Source organism: Vombatus ursinus, unplaced genomic scaffold, assembly GCF_900497805.2.
Source record: "Vombatus ursinus unplaced genomic scaffold, bare-nosed wombat genome assembly UNPS02008961.1, whole genome shotgun sequence".
NCBI lineage: Eukaryota > Metazoa > Chordata > Mammalia > Diprotodontia > Vombatidae > Vombatus > Vombatus ursinus.
Window position 1 is genome coordinate 13,932,784 of NW_020948739.1, and position 20,930 is coordinate 13,953,713.

At 34.7% G+C, this 20,930-nt stretch overlaps 1 protein-coding gene across 8 annotated transcripts in view; it reads left to right on the forward strand.

Moving 5' to 3' along the window:
* Positions 1-20,930, forward strand: part of OXR1 (oxidation resistance 1) — a 477,474-nt gene that overhangs the window by 411,575 nt on the left and 44,969 nt on the right. For all 8 annotated transcript variants that reach the window (XM_027849945.1, XM_027849948.1, XM_027849947.1 and 5 more), the window contains 2 exons: positions 3,670-4,436; positions 19,475-19,643. In XM_027849945.1, the coding sequence (XP_027705746.1) occupies positions 3,670-4,436; positions 19,475-19,643 (936 nt within the window). The remainder of the gene's footprint in view (positions 1-3,669; positions 4,437-19,474; positions 19,644-20,930) is intronic.

The following is a 20,930-nucleotide window of genomic DNA, read 5'->3' on the forward strand; positions in this document are numbered from 1 at the left end:
AAGAATTGCTTTATTTCAAACTATCCTTAATTGGCCTTAAATTTCTCAGTGAAGTAGTAAACAAATCATCTATTGAAGAAATGTGTGAGATTGGGAATTTTGGGGGGGGAATAAGAAAAAATCATGATGGCCTGAGAGATTAGAAAATATTTCACATAATCATTTTGATCTTTACAACAGATCTGTGAGGTTGGTAGGACAAGTGTTTCCCTTATTTTGTAGATGAGCTGAGGTTATTAAATGTACTAATAAATCAGCAAGAGGTAAATAAAGGAATTGCTGAACAGTGGCAAGGTTCCACTAAAGTGGGAGAAGGAGAATTTGTGGTGGATCAAGTCTAAATGATTCTGCCTCTTTCTTTCACATTGATCTTCCACATTAGACTATGAGCTCCTTGAGGACAGGGAATGTTTTTTCCTTTCTTTGTATCACCAGCTCTTAGCACAATGCCTAGCATATAATAGGTACTTCATAAATGCTTATTGACTAGATTTCATTTATTCTATATTCTAGATCAGGAATAGAGAAAGTAGGGCAATATAGGGTTTCATATTAACAAGGCAGATAGCGTGAACTATTAAGGAAGTATGGAAGTCAACATTCAAGTTACTGACACTGGAGTTTAAACAGAATAGTATATTCAGGAGCAGATCAGTAGGGCAATTGAGTGGAAGTTCAACTGTGTGTGAAGAGCAAGTTTTAGTAAGGAAGTGGACATTTCAGAAGTAGAACAGTGCTTTATAGCTAGATGTTTGATGTGGTTCGTCTTGGCCCATTGTGCATAATGAACATGGCAGATGGCACAAAACTGGGGATTGCTGAATGACAAAATCAGAATTTTAAAAGATGTGGACAGGTGAGAACATTAGACTGAGTGTGATGAAAATGAAATTTAATATAAATAAATCAGTATCTTGTACTTGTAAAAAAAAATCAACTTCAGAATTATAAGATAAGAGAGGCATGGTTAGGCAGCAGTTCATCTGAAAGAGATTGAAGGGTTGTAGTTGACTGTAAATTCCTTGAGTCAGTCATTGATGTGATAAGGTAGTCAAGAAAGGTAATGGAGTCTCAGGCTTCATTGAGAGGTCAAGAGTTCAAGACCTATAACTCACATAGCAAAAAGTGTTGGTTCTTCTTTACTCTGTCCTGGGTAGACTACAGTCTAAAATCTTGTGGTTAGTTCTGGAAACATTTTAGGAAGGACATTGATAAGCTGGAGAATGTCTAGAAAAAGGCTGCCAAGATGGGAAAGGGCCAGGAGGTCAGGCCATATAAAGATTAATTGAAGAAACTGGTGATGTTTAGCCTGTAAAAGAGTCTGGATTCATAGTCATCTTAAAGATTTTAAAGTATTTTCTTGTGAAAGAGGGTTTAAACTTGTTTTGCTTGGTCCTGAAGGAAGAATTAAAAGCAATAGGTAGAAGTTTCTAAGAGTGACATTTGGACTCACTGAAAGTAAAATGCTCTACCACATAGATAGTGGGTTCCTCCCCATTGGAGGTTTTCAAGCAAAGCCTGAAGGACCTGATTATCAGATAGATTATAATAGGAACTTCTTGATCATATATGAATTAAACCAACTGACCTCAGAGGTTTGTTCAGAATTGCTTATTTTGCGACTCTGTAGTTTGATGCTGTATTCCTTGCTGTGTATTTTAAATTAATCTTAAATCCAGGAAGGATTTTTTCATATAACTTTTACGGTCTTTGTTTCATTAATGTTGTCTCCAATGCCTCATTGTGCCTGGGTGGTAAGGGAACCATGGGTTATTGTCAAAGGTGTTGTATCAGCAGAGCACAACCCTAGCAGGGCCTAATAAGCTAAAAGGCTTCAGGTATGGACCCAATGATGACTATTGATTTTGGAGAGACTCATTACAAGATTGTTCACAGGTTTACAATTTTTTTCTGCCATGGCAATTCTCAAAGACCATAAGCTAAATCAGAGGGATTATGTAAGATCAGTAGAGGTAATACCCACTTTGATGAAATTACAGATCCACAAAGTGTTGAAGGTCTTCATACTATCTTATAGTGTTTTGAGTATGCTCATCTAAGTTAGTGGGTGATTTTCCTTTTCTTAAAAATGTCTAAATCAGAACTGAACTTCCCTTAATACAATCAATTTGAGACTCTCTTAATCTTGGTATTATAGCTAAAGAGAGCTTATAGCCAAAGGTTTTAGATTATAACTGGTACTAGAGTTTTCCTAGTGACTAAAATATAACTCTATTTAAAACTTGAATATCAAAAGTGGAATGAGCTGTTTCAGGAGATAGTATATTCTCCATCACTTGAGGTCCTCCAGCACAAGCTGGTTGATCACTTACCTCAATATTTTGTAGAAGACATTCCTGTCAGATATGGTTGAATTAGATTATTTCTGAGGTTCCTTGCAACTGATATTCTAAGAATATCTTTATGAGATAGTGATAGTCAAAATGCACGAAGTCCCAAAAAAAAAATAAGAGATAGTAAAAAGTTGTGATATTTTACGGTATTTCTTCTAAGCCAATTTACATGGCAGCTTCATGGTATTTGGAGTGTTTTCCTGTTCATTTTTTATTTACTTCTAAACAATTTTTCCATGTCTACTATTTAAAAAACATCTGTCGCATTAATTTTTCTAATCAAAACTTGAGGATTCTGTAAAGCTTTAAAATTTTGACTGTTGAGTAACAGGCATTGCTGAAAGGTAATCCTAGATTCATTTACAACAATCAGTCAGTGTTTTCATTTTTCCTCTCAGGAGTTGTATCCATGTTACTAGGGCACTAAATACAGTGATATTTGCAAATTGGCCTCAGGATAATTTTGGAGGTTAATGAAATACCATTATATGTCCTCATTTCAGTAGTCTGCCAGATAAAGTTTAAAATACATTTAAAATTCTCAGTTATTCTTGATCATTTAGCTTGGCTGGACATGAATAAAATTAATGTACTTACTGGTGGTCATGTTGTGTCATTTGCTAGGGTATCACTTTTTAAGCAAAGTAGAATGTGAAAATCCAAATATACAAAATTGACAAATTGGTGGTTGTGATTATTTGCTTTTATAAATGCATCTGTTCATAGTATTTCTTAAATACTTAATTGTTAACTGATAATATTATTTAATTTATAATGAACTTTAGCAACATTTCTACTGCTTATATTCAAAAGTAAGGCAGAGAAAATAAAAATTCTAAGATATTTGAGCCATTCCAGTTGATTCATATTATATTTAAATAAATAAGTCTCAGTATCCTCTTACATTTTAAAGTATTAAAATATTTGCACACCCAAATTTCATGATCTCATTAATTTTCTAGTGACAGCCCATTGCCTGACAGTTATACCAATATTCACAACTTGTATTACAGTTGTTATTATGGAGATATGCTATGAGGGTAACTTTGCAGACAGCCTCCTAGAGCACATATGATTTCTCCTGGACACATGGAGAAAAGGTTTCATTTACCTTATTTTGATACCTGTTGCTTAGGTAGAAAAGATAGCGTTAAAAGTTTTGGTACTTGAAATTTGTTGACAGCTAAATATTAGGACAAGACGTGTATTGTATAATTGTAAAACTGTTTCATTGTTTTTGATTAATTGACAAGTTTGTCTAAGATAAATAGAAAATATTTAAGTATATAGTAACTTTTATTTTTTTTGCTGACAGAGAGGTAGATCAATTATCAGTAAGGGATCTCTGCTATTTTAAGAAAATGACAAGAAGTAATACTGATGACATAGACTCAAGGATTCGGGATACGGGGAATGACAGTACCAGCACCGCACCCAGGAGCACTGAGGAGTCTCTCTCTGAAGACGTGTTCACAGAATCAGAACTCTCTCCAATACGGGAGGAGCGCATTTCTTCAGATGAACTACGTCAAGATGAATCTTCTGGTGCATCATCAGAGTCTGTCCAAACTGTGCAAGCTGGTGCAGGACGTTTAACAGTCATTGCAGATCCTACTGATAACTTAAAAGGCAATATTGAACAGCCTGCCCATGATGTGGGGACGCTAGGTCGTAAAACAAATTTAGACAGTCCAGAAGTAGCCTTAAAAGAAGGAGATTTGGTTACAAGCGTCTCTCAACAGTCTTTACAAGAAACACAGTGCCGTAAGGAAAATAACATGGGGGTCAAAATGAACACAAACAAGGACTTTACACTTTCTGAGAATTCAGTACAAGAACCAGAAGGTGAGAAAGAAAACAGGCATTTTGGGGAAATCACAGAATCTCAGGAAAAGGAAACTGTGAACAAAGAGAAACAAGGAAAGGAACAAATTCAGGACTCTGAGACGGAGGTGGAAGAGCTACGTAAACTCTGGAAAAGTCACACTATGCAACAAACCAAACAGCAGAGGGAAAATATTCAGCAGGTGTCACAGAAAGAAATTAAGCATAAAATAGCACCTGCAGATGGACATATGGAAGGTAAGTGTTACAATCTACTTAAAACTAATTTAGCTTATGCCAGAGACATTAACATGGACCTTTTGGACATTGATGACAGATGACATACTTCCTTCTTCCTCCTTAGCCTTCCCTCCACAAGTGTGTGTGTGTGCCCTTGTGCACAAACACACACACATACATGGCTATCCCAGGCACTAGATAAGCTGATGATGGTACCAACAGCATTCATAGAGAATAGCTCGACTTTCTTCTCCCTTAGGAAGATCCTGTACAGCTGTTTTTTCTCCTTTCCCTGTTTCCACATTCGCGTCTTAATTCCTTATCAGACAATCTATTCTCTCTCTCTCTCTCACACACACATGCACACACGCACACACACACAAACACACACAAACACTTCCCTTCTAATCATGCTATGGACTGGGGATGCTAATACAAAGGTGATGGTAGTCCTTGTCCTCAAAGAGCTTGCCTTTTAATAGGGGACTACAACCTGTATTAAGGAGTCATGATAGGGGAGGAATATTTTGGCTTGTTAAGTATAAGGGAGTGGATTGCCCCACTCTTTCTAGTAGCAATAGCGGTGTTAATTTGACTCCCAAACTGGAAAAGAGGTAGGGAGTGAGGAAGTTGTGGAGGGAAATAAAATAAATATATCATTTGAGTGAAGGAGTTAACAGTTAAGTGGCATAGTGGATAGAGTCCTGGGCTTAGGACTGCAAAGATCTGAGTTCACATGCTCCTTCAAACATTAGATGTATAGTCCTTGGTAAGTCTCTTAGCCTCTCTGGGACTACTTTCTTCATCTATAAAATGGGGATAATAATATAACTTGCCTCACAAGGTTGTTGTGAGGATCAGATGAAAATAACACGTCAAGTCCTTTGTAAATGTTAAAAGTGCTGTATAAATGTTAACTATTGTTATCATTATCATTATTATTGAAGATGGAAGTAAAACTTAGTCTTGATGTCAGGGATACTTTCATTTTTTGTTTTTGTATCCCAAGCTTCTCAGTGTCTTTCATATAGTAGGAATTTAATAAGTGTTTGCTGAATTGAATTTTGCTGATTATTATCTGTCTTTAAAGGCTATTATTTTTGTATTCATGTCATGAGTTTATATTTGTTAATAAAAAATCATGATAAAATGTAAGGTAGAACTTGGTAGATTTAATTTAGAGAAATTGTGTCTAAATGCCTCATCTAAGATGAGTTGTTTTGAGTTTTTCAATCTAGAACAGTAAACAAACAAAAAGTCTGAGGTAGGGTTATACTAACCCTTTGGTCATCCACAAAAATTCCTATGATTTGAAAATAGTAGTAGCTATAGTTGAAACACGTTGCTGATCTCCAGTTTAGATGCTGTTTCTATAATAATGTTTAATGTGTATATAAATGATCCTGCCCACTTCAGGCATGGATTCAATTTAGTATCAGTCATCTAGTCGATAAGCATTTATTAAGTACTTACTGACTCCACATCAAGAATGATATACCTAGGCACACGTAAACTAAGTGGCAGAGACTTAGGGCTTACAGAACTGTGTTGGCCAGATAGTAGGGAGATGCGGGCAAGACAGAAAACAAAGTCACAGCATGTAAGAAGTTGGCTGTTAGTGGTTACTGAGACTAAATGACATGAGAGAAAATATATATGCAGTGAGAAACAGGAAACCCAAGTAGGAGAACGAAAAGATTGTTTAAAATTAAGTCTAACTAACTACTTATCTTTGAACCTCAATCCCCGCCCCTTGCCCCCAAGTGTCCCAGGAGTCTTAGTGTAGTTTTATGTTTTAATGGATTAAAACGGCCCTGAGAGACTCTTACAAAACCCTATATGAAATGCCAGAGCATGGACAGAATAGGAAGAAGGGAGGCTACAAAGAACAAAATAAAAGAGGGGGAAAAAACTAAAGAAAATTTTAGGCAGATGTGATTGAATAGCCTCAGATAGGATTTTTCTTTACTGTCTATGGATGTAGGATTTCTCTTTGCATTTTAGGCAAAAGATTGGAGAGATTGGAGATTGGAGGAAAGAGATTGGAGATTTAGTGGTAGGCTTTATCTTGGTATGTTAATGAATTCCTGTCTTAGGTTTATGCAGATTGCCATCCATTCAAGCTCTCTCATTCAGAGTGATTGCATGTTCTTTCCAAGCCTCTGTAGAGAATCTCCACAAAGTGCTGCCGTCCTTTCTTGGATCTTTTTTTTTTTCACATTTTGTGGGTACAGTGAAGCTCTCAAGCTGTCCATCATGTAGTCCCTCTCATTGCATGGCTGTTAGCCTACTTCTTCCAATCACCCATGAAGATCAGCATTTGAAAATGTAGTACAGCCCAATTGCTGCAGCTGCTATGCATCTCTTCTATTCCTTTTGGGTTACCTGCTACTTTGATTCTTCCAGAGTTGTGGTCTTTGAAGATTCATGATATATCATTACGAAGAGAACATTTGCATTTTTATTTTTATTCATTTATTTTGGCCAGGAGAACATCAAAATTGTTGAAAGTATTGCAAAATTTCCTCAAAACCACTAATAATATCACGTTTATATAGATTTGCTAAGTAAAAGTTTTTATAGGACAACCATAATAATTTAGACCAATTATAACTAGTATAAAGTATAAATTACACACTTCCATTAAAATCTTTCTGTGGTATCTCAATGTGGAGTTTGTCGAAGACTATTCCAAAAGAGCACCAGTTCTGATAGGTCCTACCACAATTTGTTCATAGGTCTAGTGACACCTCATATATCTGTTGTCTAAGAACCTGCGCAATTAAGTTTGGAGAGAATTTTTACTAGGTGATGAATTTGGAAGTACCTCCCTTTTTCCCTTGCTACCCCAATGAGATCACTGTTTTTTTGTTTTTTTTTTTTTGAAGTACTGAAGTATGATTATTAGAATGTCATTTCATTACTTTCAGAATAGTCTTTATTTGAACTGCTATTAAAATGTTGCCAATTAAACGTACTACAGGACCTTTAGTAAAAACATTTTACATTTGTAAGGACATTTGTATTAACATATGATTTATTAATAAGAAAATTGACATTATTACAGTAAAATATAGTACAGCATATTTAACTTACTGTAATTTCCGAATTCCATAGGTCCAAATAAATGTGGTTTTATTCTATTTACATAGATTAAAGAATATGAAAAATTTAATACTTACTCTATATTGGAATCCACTTATAATTCTTGAAAAGAACATCAGTAAACTTAAGTTTCATCTTGAGTAGTACATGAATATTTACCAAATAAAAAAGGGATAAGTAATTGATACAATTACCAAAGTTTTTCTTTATCAACATTATTATCATGATGCTAAAAGGCTGTACAGAACAGTGAATCTTAGTGCGCCATGTTGGCTTTCCCAAATTTTTCCTTACTTTTGAAAAATAGATGTACTAATTCAGAGAATCTTAATTACCACTCAAAAGTGCTTTGTCAATCTTAAAGTGCTTTATAAATTTAAGTTCTTATACTACATAGAACACATTTTAAAGAAAAGTGGTATAAGAAGACATTTTACGTAACACAAATAAAGATGTTATTGAAAATATCAGTGGATTAAAAAGTTAACAGTGAAAAAAAGGCATTTTATTCATGCTCACATTTTCTAAGACTTTTAATACTGAGAGCAAAGTGTCTATTTCTAATAATTCGAGAAAGTTAATATATCACATACCATTTCTCTTTTTAAAAAATCAGTAGTTCATACAACATGAAAAGATAGGCCAAGGGGCTTTGTGTCCTATTTGGGGAAAAAAAAAAATCAACCTACCAAGTCTACAGGATATCATCGCAATATTTTAACATGGTAAATAAATATAATGAGAAAAGAGAAACAGTTCCATTTTTTGAATTGGTAAATTTTTTGTGCTCAATTTTTAAAGACTGCTTAAAGAACCATTAATTGAATGCTTCAGGTTCTCACAAATACTTACTGGAGAAATAAAGTAGTTAGTCCAAGGTACAAACAAGGTTAAGAACTCTTGATGTTAGAGGCTTTTTACTTGGGCAAGATGTAGAAGTGGAAAGGACCTCCTAGTTCAACCCCTCATTTTACAGTTAAAGAAATTGGGGCCCAGAGAGGCTATGTGACTTTCTCGGGTTATACAGGTAATGTTAGTGGTGGGATTTGAACCCAGGTGCAGAGTTAGTGCTCTTTACATTCTATAATATTGCCCCTCAGAAACTAGGTAGATTTGAAACTATAATACTGCTTTGCTTATTTAAAAAATGTCAGTTATATCATTTTCAAAGTTTATATACCTGAAAGGATTATTTATTAGATGGTAGGTAAGATCAAGATATTTTAGAGAAGCTACTAAGGGAATCATTCATGTTTTTGACAAATGAAGTGTTCATTATTAAAGAGAAAATGTCAGGATTGGACTCAGTCTCTAAGTCTTCTGGCTGTAAAATCCATTGATTCCATAATAATAATCTTAAAGTGTAACATTCATTGTTTAAATTGTTGCTTATTACTTAATGGACTTCTTGTTACCCATCTGTGTGGGTAGGACTCTCTCTAGATACAGATGTGACTAAACAATTCTTAACTCTGAGGAGATTATCTAGTAACAGTGGTAATGATAGCTAAAATTTATATAGTGCTATAAAATTGGTACGTTTTTTCATTTGATTTCCCCAACAACCCTCTGAGTACTGTGAAGGCATTTTACTGAGGCTTTATGAAGTCAAGTGATTTGCTCATGGTCTTGAAGCTAGTGTGTTTGAATCCTTCCTCCTCTGATTCCAAATCAAGTATTCTTTTCCCTGTACCATGCTGCTTCTATAAGACAAACTATTTAAAAGCAACACCTCAATAAGAATAAAACAAAAAAACTTGCTCTCCCTACTATTATTTGACTTAATTCTATAAAAACTAGCTACCACATTAAAGATAAGAAAGAAAAAGGCATATAAAGGCATGTAAAAAGGCATCAAAGAGGCAAAATTATTCCTATTTGTAGATAATAGGATGATGTACTTAAAAATTTCCAGAGAATCAGCAAAGAAATTTATTCTTTGACGTGATCCAACATTTTAGCAAAGTAGGAGTATTCAAATTAAATCTACAAGTCATCAGAATTTCTGTGTATTACAGTCAGTTCTGCTATAACACATGTTTTAAAAACACAGATTTGTTCCGTTGCAGTTGATATATTAGGGAACATTTTGAGCATACTGTAAATTTCAGGTTTGCTTCTGCACAATTTCTTCCTTGAGAAACAGAATGCAGAAAATTGCACCACTCCAAATGACTAACAAGCTGTATCCCTCTGATGCCTACTTCCACAAGCAATTTCAGGTCCTTGTCAAAGTAAAGTACCATATTTATTTTGTATCTTCTAGTGCAGTAAGAGCTGTGATTGGAGCAGGGCTAGACAGTACCATTCCCACCTTGAACCCCTTCCCCTTCCATTATGGCCTTTAGCCCGAGGCCCAGGATTGCCGAAGTCACAGATATTGTCACTATTTATTGTACTATTTATGTGTTTAACCATTTAGCATGCAATCATTTTTATTAAGTTCCTATCTTTTTGTGTATGTGTTACTGATGAAATTTTTGAGCATTGTGCGTAACCTTCTTTTCAATAATCTCTGTGGATTTTTGTGGTTTGTATTATGTGCTTTGGGGTGGTTAGGTGGCACAGTGGATAGAGGGCCAGGACTGGAGTGAGGAAGCCGTGAGTTCAAATACAGCCTCAGACACTTACTAGCTATGTGAACCTGGGCAAGTCACTTAACCCTGTTTGCTTCAGTTTCCCCATGTGTAAAATGAACTGGAAAAGGAAATGGCAAATTGCTCCACTATCTTTGCCAAGAAAACTCCAAAAGGGGTCATGAAAAACAATTGAACAACAACAGCAGCAATTACATGATTTTGCATGTGCCAAGTTATAGCAGAACTAACTATACTAATAACTCTACCCCCAAAAAAAGAAATTTCATTCAAAATAATTATAAAATGCAGAAATTGGGAATTGACCTACTAACACAAATACAACTGCACAACTCTTCAGAGATAAAGTCAGACTTAAATAACTGGAGAGATGGTCATTGATCATGGTTGAGTCCTATCAAGATAATAAAAATTAGGGGGCAGCTAGGTGGTACAGTGGATAAGGCACTGGCCCTGAAGTCAGGAGGACCTAAGTTCAAATTCGGCCTCAGACCAAACACTTGACACTTATTACTAGCTGTGTGACCCTTGGCAAGTCACTTAACCCCAATTGCCTTTAAAAAAAAAAGATAATAAAAGTTAGACTATCAAAATTAATTTAGAGATTTATTAAATTACCAGAAGGAATACTTTATGGACTTATATAAAATAACAAAATTCATATGTAAAAATAAAATATCTAAAATTGGGGGGAAATAATAGATGGAAAATACAAATCATGAGGAGAATCATTACCAGATCTCAAACAATATTAGAAATCAGTAGGCATCAAAAATAGAAAAGCAGATAAATTGAACAGAATGGATAAGCAATAAGCAGAATAAGAAGCAGGCAAAAAAACAATAGTAGACCACTTTGCTAAACTCAAGAACATACATTACTGAGAGAAGGACTCATCCTTTTGACGAGGCTTCCTGAGAAAACTACAAAGCACTTGGGTAGAAATTTGGTTTTGATTAGTGTCTTGTACCACAGTAAGCTAAAAATGAATATAAAAGGTCATGCAGTTTTGTTTTGTTATTTTAAACTAGAAGAGAGCAAGATCAGGTACCTTTCACAACTGTGTCTGGGTGGAATTCTTAACTGAGCAAAAGATAGATCATAAATGAGAAGACAGACAATTTTGCCAATCTAAAATTTAAAAGTTTCTGAATGATTAAAATAAATTAAAATAGAATTTGAAGAAATGTTAGAGTGGGAAGTTTTTTCCCATTCAAAAATTATTGACCGAAATCTGAGCCATACTTAATACAGAAATGGTCAGAAGATATGAACAGATTAAAAGACTTGCAAAACATAAATGACCACATGGAAATATGCACACATATATGTGTGTGCGTGTATGTGTGTGTGTGTGTGTGTGTGTGTGTGTGTGTGTGTGTGTGTGTGTGTGTGTGTGTGGACAGATTTCAAATGAGTAAACTGAGTCCCAGAGAACCCAAATGATTGAAAGTCTTACAACTTGTCAGTTACAAAACCATGACTGGAACTCAGGTCTTCTGATTCTGAATTTACCACTCTTTCTATCATATTTATCACAAAATGCTTTCACAATCTTAAAGGATTGGATTGAATTTCCCTTGTCCCCAACTAATACATCTAAGAATAAGATGTTGTAAATTAAAGTAATTCTGATGTTTCAACTCTATGAAAATTAACTAATATGACAAAATATAGGAATGGTCATTGTTAAAGAAACTATGGGGAAACAGACACACTGAATTAATGGTATTGGAATTGTAAAGTGATCCAGTCCTTTGAGATGTCAATTTGGAATTAGGCAAGAGAAGATTGTAACTTGGCCAAGCCCTTTACCCAGCTAATAGGCATATCCACAAAGTACGTTGGATGGAAACAAAGGTCCAATATATACAAAAATATTCATAGTAGTTATCTCTGTGGTAACAAATAACTGGTAGATGCCCATCTATTTGAAAATTGCTGAAAACTTATAAATTAGTGGAATATTCTAAATGAAAAGATCTGTCAAAGAAAGTTCAACTCTGAGTAACTGAAAAACCTTTGAAATTCTTGGTCAACGAGTAATGAAACATTATTACCCTCAATGAAACATGCCCCAACTCCAAAGGAATTAGTAGGATATAGTATCTTCTTTGTTTTCCACTCTATTAGATGTTTTTCCTTATTTTCCTTTGTCACAAGAGAAGGTTCAGTCAGGCAGAGGAATAGTATAAATTACTGTGATGTAAAAACAAAAGGCATCACTAATTTTTTTTTAAAGAAAAACACTCCAATATAGTTGTTATCATTTTAGCACATAGGAATATAGACTTAATTTGACCAGATAAACATTATAAACATGGTTAAAGTTATATATCATATACTTTTAAAGCTAGAAAAAAGTAATCTGAAGAGGCGTGTGTGTGTGTGTGTGTGTGTGAACTCTTGTTAGCAAGAATTCATGCAACTTCCACCTGACCTCATGGTGGGCTCCAAAGCATATTTAAATTTGTAGAATGTGATATATTTGAAGCTCAATCCTCTTAAAACTCTACCAAAATAATCTAACAAAAAGAACTGTTAGATTCTTGTCTATATTCCACTGCTATAAACTTTCCATCAGGGTTGATTGAGAATTAACCGTAATTTGGGATGACAAAGATTATTCTTAGCTTCATGAAAATTTGTGCATACTTTCCAAGGATTTAGTTTGATCTAAGACTAAGAGCAGACTTGTATACAACAAAAAAGGTGCTTAGTTATAGTTTATCTTTTGTGTTAAAACAAGCAAAGTTTGGTATAAAACTAAAGATAAATCATTCCAATTTGTGTGCACAAATTCTGTTGACGTAATGTAAAACTGTGGAAACAATGAAAAAAGTTATAAATAAATATGTACATCTGAGAATATAGATTTCATTCGGAAACATGTACTCTGCTTGGGTCAAACTACACCTGTAATATTGTGTTGAATTTTGTGCAAAGGAAAGATATTGATAAACTGGAGAGCATACAAAAGAAGGTAATACTGATCAGTTGAAAGTCTTGAAAATGGTTAGCTTAGAGAAGAGAAAACTTGGAAGAGACATGTTTGTCATCTTCCAAGTATTCAAAAGGCTGTCTTGTGGAAGTGGTATTAGATTTGTTGTTTGGATCAATGAGTAGACGTTGCCAAGAGGCAGACTAAGACATGTCTGGAGAAACTTCCTGCGATTTGTACTATCACAAAAGATGATGGGTGTCTCAGGAGGTAGTTAAGTTTTTCATCATGGGAGGTCTTCCAAGTAATAGCATAAATGACCACTTACCAGATGTCCTATTCAGGTGGTTTGGATTATATGGCTTCTGAGACTGAAGTTGGCGTGTTGTTCATCTGTTCAGTTAAGTCCAACTCTTTGTGACCCTACTTGAGGTTTCATTGGCAAAGATACTGGAGTGGTTTACCGTTTCCTTTTCCACTTCATTTTATAGATGAGGCACTGAGGCAGACAAGGTTAAGTGATTTGCCCAGGGTCCCACAGCTAGTAAATGTCTGAGGCTCCTCTTGGTGCTCTATCCACTGTGCCACCTAGCTGTCCCAAAGTTACTTTATTCTGATGGAAATTAACTTGTGCCTGTCCTAAAAAAATAGGTGACCTCTTCTCCACATACCTTCTAAAATTAAAAGCATAATGAAAAATGTTATAGAATTCTATTGTTGAAAGGAATTCATAAGACATCTGGCTAATCCGTCTACTTGTTTTATTAGATAAATTTCTTAAAATAAATGCAAGCATTTTGAGGACAAAGACTTTCTCTCCTTTCTGTTCAGTAGCTAGATCGTTTTACAAATAACTAATCACTCAGAGGAAAAAAAAAATGACCATGTAGGATGAGCACAGCTTATTTAAAACAGCCCATTACAGAAAGTTTTTATGTTTAGTTTTAAGAAGTTAGAATTAAAAGTAAGATGTTAAAGTATATTTGGGAGATATTAAAAACTTCTGAAAACAATATTCAGTCTTTTATATTTTTTTCTTTTAAAAAGAATTAGGGAAGGGAAACTATAGGAAGTTATTTTGAACATTTCTAACTTCAGATTGTGTTTAGTTAACACTGAGTCCTCATTCTTCCCTACGCTCTTTTAGACTTTAATCATCTACAAATTCTTCCCATTTATTTTATTCATTATAGAAAGGCATATCAGTTTAAAGAATGAAATCAAGTAAATAAAAAGAAGTGCATTTTATTATACTTAATAATTCTAAGCAGGAATCACATAGGTAATTGAAATAAGTATCCTAAATCTTATTTTAAGTAGTATTTTTACTTACCTCTCAAACCAGTTCCTTAGCCAAAGACGACAAGAAATGGAAAAATGTTAATTTATATTTCAGCTTTTTAAATTTCTCTATCTCTGCCCAACAACTGCTAATAAATTCAACCCTTACTGAGTTATTCCTATATAAAATACATTTCTTTTAGCCTGAAACTTATTCTCCAAGCCCTAAATAGTGAAATAAAGGGTAGATCAATGCAAGAAGAGAAACTCAAAACCTATAATTGGCATAAGAATAATTGAGTTGACTATAATTACATACCTCAACTTTGAGGCTGATTTTTATTTATATATGTTAGAATACATGCCTTTTATGTCTCTCTCTGTTCTTTTAGTTTAGATGTATCTCTGTTAACCTGTAATCCTCCAAAGCTTCATGACAAGCAGATGTGTCCATAAATACATAAGTTCATTTGATAAGAGTTCCAATTTCCAAGGGTGACCCTAGAGTACTAGTTTTGACCTGTCATACCTGAGGTCCCTGTTAATCTTCCCTCTAAATAACTAGATTTAGGCCCAAACTAAAGATAAGCTAATTTATTTTATGTTCTTAAGAACTGGGATAACCTTGAACTGGATTTTTCAATGTATTGGTATTCCTGACCAACTTGTATGTTTCTTTCAATGAATAGAAGGTCCTGGAGGGCATGGGCTGTTTTATTTGTGTGTCCTCAGTGCCTACCACAGTCCCTGGCATATATTAGGTCCTTAATAAATGTTTGGTGATTGATAACTTATCAGAAGAAAACAAACTTGTGGATATGTTGCAGTATGAGAGGTTGAGATCCCTCAAAGACCAGAGTACAGGAAGGGGTCATCTGGAATGAGTTCACAGACTGAAGCATTCTTGGAGTCAAGCTGGCAATATGTATATTTATTATATAAAGGCAAGGATTCTTAAGGAACCTGTGAGAGACTCAGGATGGTGCTGGGGTTTATGTGGGAAAGGATTGCCAGTGATACTAATTAGGTAATCTAAATGTCCAGGTGTCTTTGGGAGCTATGGATGGGAAAGCGTAGGGAGTGTACCAGACATTGAGGGAGTTGTCAGAGGCATGGACCTTGGGGATCTGGTGGGAGGAAGAGTTCTTGGGTCAACCAGAGACAAAAATCCTCGGGCTAGGCACCCCTCTCTCTGTCCTGATTAGAGAATGCTCTGCAACAAGAGAAAATTTTCTCGCAGGTCAGGAGCCTACTAAGAAATTGGGAGGCTTCTAGAGACGTGATCTTAGGGCTGGGACCTGAGCAGCCCATCACACTCTTGCCCAACTTTGTGTAACTTCACCAGGGAGAGAGATAAGTGTCTTGCTGGGGCACACTCATGAGAAATTGATAGGCACAGTGTCCTTCGACTGGGGGGGAACTACCAGGGATAGTGTTTCTGAGGCTAGGGAGAAATTGGGATCCAAGCACAGGTACTCAAGTACCCCATCAGGTGTAAGAGGTAAAATATGGAATTAATGGCCGTTTTCCTTGCTAGATTCACTTTGATATCTTTGCTTTTGGTTCTCCACATTAATGTAATTTTATTTTTGCCATTAAGGTGAATTTGAACATTGCTTTTAATTTTCCTGTTTAATTTATTGAAACACTGAGATCATACAGACCTAAGTATGGAGTGCCTATGGTTGGCTACGGTTGGCTTCCAAAGTGCTACGTTTTAATTCAGTTAGAATTTAGTAGAGGCAAAAACAACCTGATCCCAACCTTGATTTTCACCTCTTGCTTTGGGAATAATCAAATGAATGGCAACAGTACTTCTGGAAAGGGCATGGCAATTGCCACTTATGGTCCATTCACTATCCATGTAATTCTACAGACCCAAACTCCCTTTCAAAGCCACTTAACCTCCATTATGTGTTTGTCTACTCCTATTACACTGTAAGCTTCTTGAGGCAGGGAATATTCAATTTTATATTTGTGTCCCCTATACCTTGTTTAATGTCAAGTATTTAATAGGTACTTAATTGCTTTTTGATTTATTTATTTATGAATTGTCATACTGGGTGCCTTGAATTATGACTACAGCTAGAATCATCAATATTTGTTTTTAAATTGTCTGAGAGGTAGGATTTCTTGGGTAACTACGTAAGAGGAAAAAGCAGATCCATTTTTGAAATAACTGAGGATATAGAAACAACATCTATTAAAACCATAGTCCCTCAAAAAACTTCCAACTATTGTACTAAAGTAGTTTCTTATGAAATTTTTATTATATCTGTAATAATTTAAACCAACTGAATAGATTTCTGATTTTTTCTTAAAATTAAAATGGACTATTAATGTGTAGGACATTATATATTACCTATAAATATCCTTGAAATTCATATTTCTTGAATTCAGCTAATCTATGGCTTTATGAAATCAGCTTTTAGGCCAAAAGGTATTTTTCTTTATTTTTATTTGGGCCAAAAGTTTATTTTTCTACAGTAATACTTCAGTTATCTCATGTCATTGGCCACTAAACTGTTCGGAGACTTTTCTAGAGATTTTTTTTTAATGAAAAGTCATTTAAAATCTGCCATATTGTTCTTTGGCTTCTTCAGAAGAAATTAAAAGCACAATTTAATATTTCCCTAATGGTTCACGATCATCACTGTGAATGTTAGTCTCCTTTAAATGTAGCTGTAGATGTAGATAAAATATTGGGGAATAAAGGATCCTGGAACATGTCCTGTTGAAAAGCCTCTATCAGTTTTCCTTTTGGTCATTTGTTTCTGTGAAGGATTTGAATGAAGCTGTTCTCAGGTTCATAGCCTTTCCACAAGTTTGATTTTAAGATAATTTGTATATTTCCTTCTGTTTCTCTCTTATTTTGAGAAAAAAAAATCAGGTTAACTTCACCCCCGCATATTTTTTGCCCTCTACATTTTCTGCTTTGAAACATGGCTGCTAGTAAAACTGTCTAGTTAATGTGTGTCATAGCTAAAAGCAAAATAATATGATTCTTTCCTAAAACATTTTGTTAATTTAGACAACAAAAATACTAGTATTTATATAGCACTTTAGGGTTTGCAAAGCACTGTGCGCATGTTATTATTAATGACACATTTCAAATGCGACTTAATGTGCTCATTAGTGCCAGACTAAGTAGCAAGCAGTTGTCAGATGCTTGTCACTAACTGGGAAGATTTGGCCTTCACTACTCTATGCTGGCTCAAGTAGCTTCTCTCCTCTTTTTAAAATTACGTACATTTCCTTCCCACGTGGCCAGTTCAAGTATTTTTCCAACCACGCAGAATGACATTGAAATTATTTGGTCTTATCCAGAACAAAAGATTTTGAAGCTCTAAGTCTAAAACTTCAAAAGAAGATAAAAATCTTACACACAAATTTCACTGTTTACTGAATCCTGATTGACCATGGAATGTAAATGATGTAAATTTTGTGTGTTTGTCCACGTGTATGTATGTGTCTGTCTGTTAGAGAGAGAGAGAGAGAGGAGAGAGGGAGAGGTATTGAACTACCAGGTTGAAATAGCTGTGCTATTTATCTGTTTAGTCATTTTAGTTGTGTCCAACTCTTCATGACCCTGTGGACTTTTAGTCTGTGGGATTTTCTTAACACAGATAACTGGAGTGGTTTGCCATTTCCTTCTTCAGTGTATTACCTTTTGTTGGAATTCTCCACTATGATCTGTCCATCTTGGGTAGCCCCGCAGGTCATAGCTCATAGTTTGGTTGAACAGCTCAAGCCTCTCTGCTATGACTAGGCAGTGATCCATAGGCAAACAGAGGTTAAGTGAGGTCACATAGCTAGGAAGTTTCTGAGGCTGCCTTTGAAAGCCAACAAGCACTTTAAAGATCAAATGAAACAATGTAGGTAAAGCATTTGTTTTTACATTTGTAGGAAGATTTTCTTTTTGCCATAAGTTAATGATAATGTATAGGAAGAATGAATACTCGGCTACCCTTCTCTTACTACTATAGTTACTATAGCTATTAGTAACTAGCATGTAGCATTTTAAGGTTTACAAAGTGCTTTCTTTACACACCCATATTGTGTATGTGTATATAAATATATGCATACATATATGCACACATATTATATTTAGTCCTCACCATAACCCTGTGGAGTAGGTGCTGCTATTATCACAATTTTACAGATGAGAAAACTGAGGTTTAGAGCTTAAGTTACTTGCTTAGGGTCATGTAATGGCTAAGTATATGAAATAGGATCTAGCATTTTATCCACTCTGCTACCTAATTGTATATGAAAATAGCAAAGGAAAAGAAGAGAAGTTGTAATATGTATAAAAATGGTTGATGTTGAATATGTATTTACTATTGTAAAACCTTGACTAACTGAAATGTTCAGCAAATAGACATTCAGTTAACTGTGAATAAAACATTTATATCTTGGGTTGTGTAAATAGTTTTTAAATGTAGTGTCCTGAAAGTCTGAAAGTTGAGAATATTGTAGGCCTTTTAATCCATAAAATCAATACCTGAAATTACTGGAGCAAGAATTGTTGTTGGGGAATTGTTTTGTTTTCAGTGATTATTTTTTTTTAAGTTGGTTAAAAAGTTGTATGCATGTACATAATGTGTACCCATGCACTCTTGCTTGTGAGTTTAAAATCACATTCTGGCACTTATTTTTAGATCTAGAAGGTAGTAGGAGATTACCAAATCAGTTTAGAATTATACAGCACAGAGCTTTTGCAGACTACAAAGAATTCCCTTTCCCATTATGTGATAGTTTGTGTTGAATACCCTTTTCTTATATTTTTCTGATTTCCATTTAAGGTCATGCAGGTGGGGAAGAGAGTGTGAAAAGATACTTCTGCTTTGTTTGTTTCTTACCCTTTTATTGGAATGAACATTTTTTTATTTTGTCTATTGGCTTCAGACCCCTTTTGAATACAAAAATATAGGTCTTCGGACATCTTGATAGTCTTGGTGACCTGTATCTGTGAATTTTCAAAATGCCAGTTACTTGGGAGTTCTCTTTACATAAGTGCCATTTAACAGGTATTACTAGTGATGACATACTACCATTCTGCTCCCCTTTCCCCAAATTTAATGAATCGTGTAAGATTATTGGACTTAAGCTTGTTTATTTCTCAATTATAGGATCAGGTTTTTTTAAAGAAAAGAGAAGACATCGATTGCATAAATTCTTATGTCTTAGAGTTGGAAAACCAATGAGAAAAACATTTGTATCTCAAGCAAGTGCCACAATGCAGCAATATGCACAGAGAGATAAGAAACATGAATATTGGTTTGCTGTACCACAGGAAAGGTAAGGCAAGATTCACTAACAGACTCGTAGTATTCCTCCAGTTATTAAAACAATGACAGTATCCATAGCATTTTATAACCAAATTAAATCTCTAGGTTAAGTCATTCAAGCATCTGTGATTTCATTAGTAAGGATATTCACTCTCCTAAAGAATATTTTCATCCTACTACAACTTAATAGGTTATCTTTTAGGTTTGTGAAACAGAAAAACTCGTGACCATTTGACCAGTATGTATATGTGTTATCAGAATCCCAAGTCAGCTCTGTGGTGAATTTTTCAGGACAGTAGCTCACAAGACCATTGAATCTAGAAAACTGTAATCTATATCAGTGAACACTAAATCCTTGAAGTATTGACAGTGAAAGAGCTTAGCTAGACTAGATCTAGGGCAACAATATAGACTGTCCTTGGGTTTATTGTTTGAGTGTTTCATGTTTTTTAGGGCCTGCCAGATCTTTGAGAACCCAGTGTGATATATACATATATATATACACATATATACATATACACATATATACATACACACACACACACACACACACACATATACACATGATGGTCAATAAACAAACATTTATTAAGTGCCTATAATGTGGCAAGCACTGTGCTAGAGGTACAAAGACATAAATGAAACAATCCCAGCCCTCAAGTGTCTTATATTCTGTAGTGGAATACAACATATACCTACAAAAGTAGGTATAAAGTATAGACAGAATAAATGCAGGTTATTTATTTATTTGCTTGTTTGTTTTTGGCTGGGGGAGAGTAGTAAATCTGGAAACATAATCTACATTTTCTGCTTCTTAGTGCAATGTGCTTAACATTTCTAATTTCATAATAGTTAAGATTAAATATATTGATTATTTAGTGAAATAGTTTATTCTAAAAGTCAACAAAACAAAAAATACTTCGAAAATCCTTAGAGCAATAAGGGTTGTAGGATGTAATGCTAAAAGAGACTTTAGACCTCATCTATTCCAACACTTTCAGGTTATAGATGAGGAACCAGACTCAGATTCATGAAAATGTTTAGTTCAAGATTACACAGGTAGTAAGTAGTAAAACTGGAATTCAAACCAAGCTCTATCGTTCTTTCTCTTAAATAGCATTACTCCTCCTTAGGATTGTCTGGTTTAGCACTCTTCTTTTACAGATGAAGATACTAAGTTCCAGAGTAGTTAAACAATTTTCTCAAGGGTATATTCTGGAACTCAGGAAAAGATTAATGTACAAGGTGGTTCTTGAGCTGAGTCTTAAAGGAAACTAGATATTCTAAGAGTCGAATC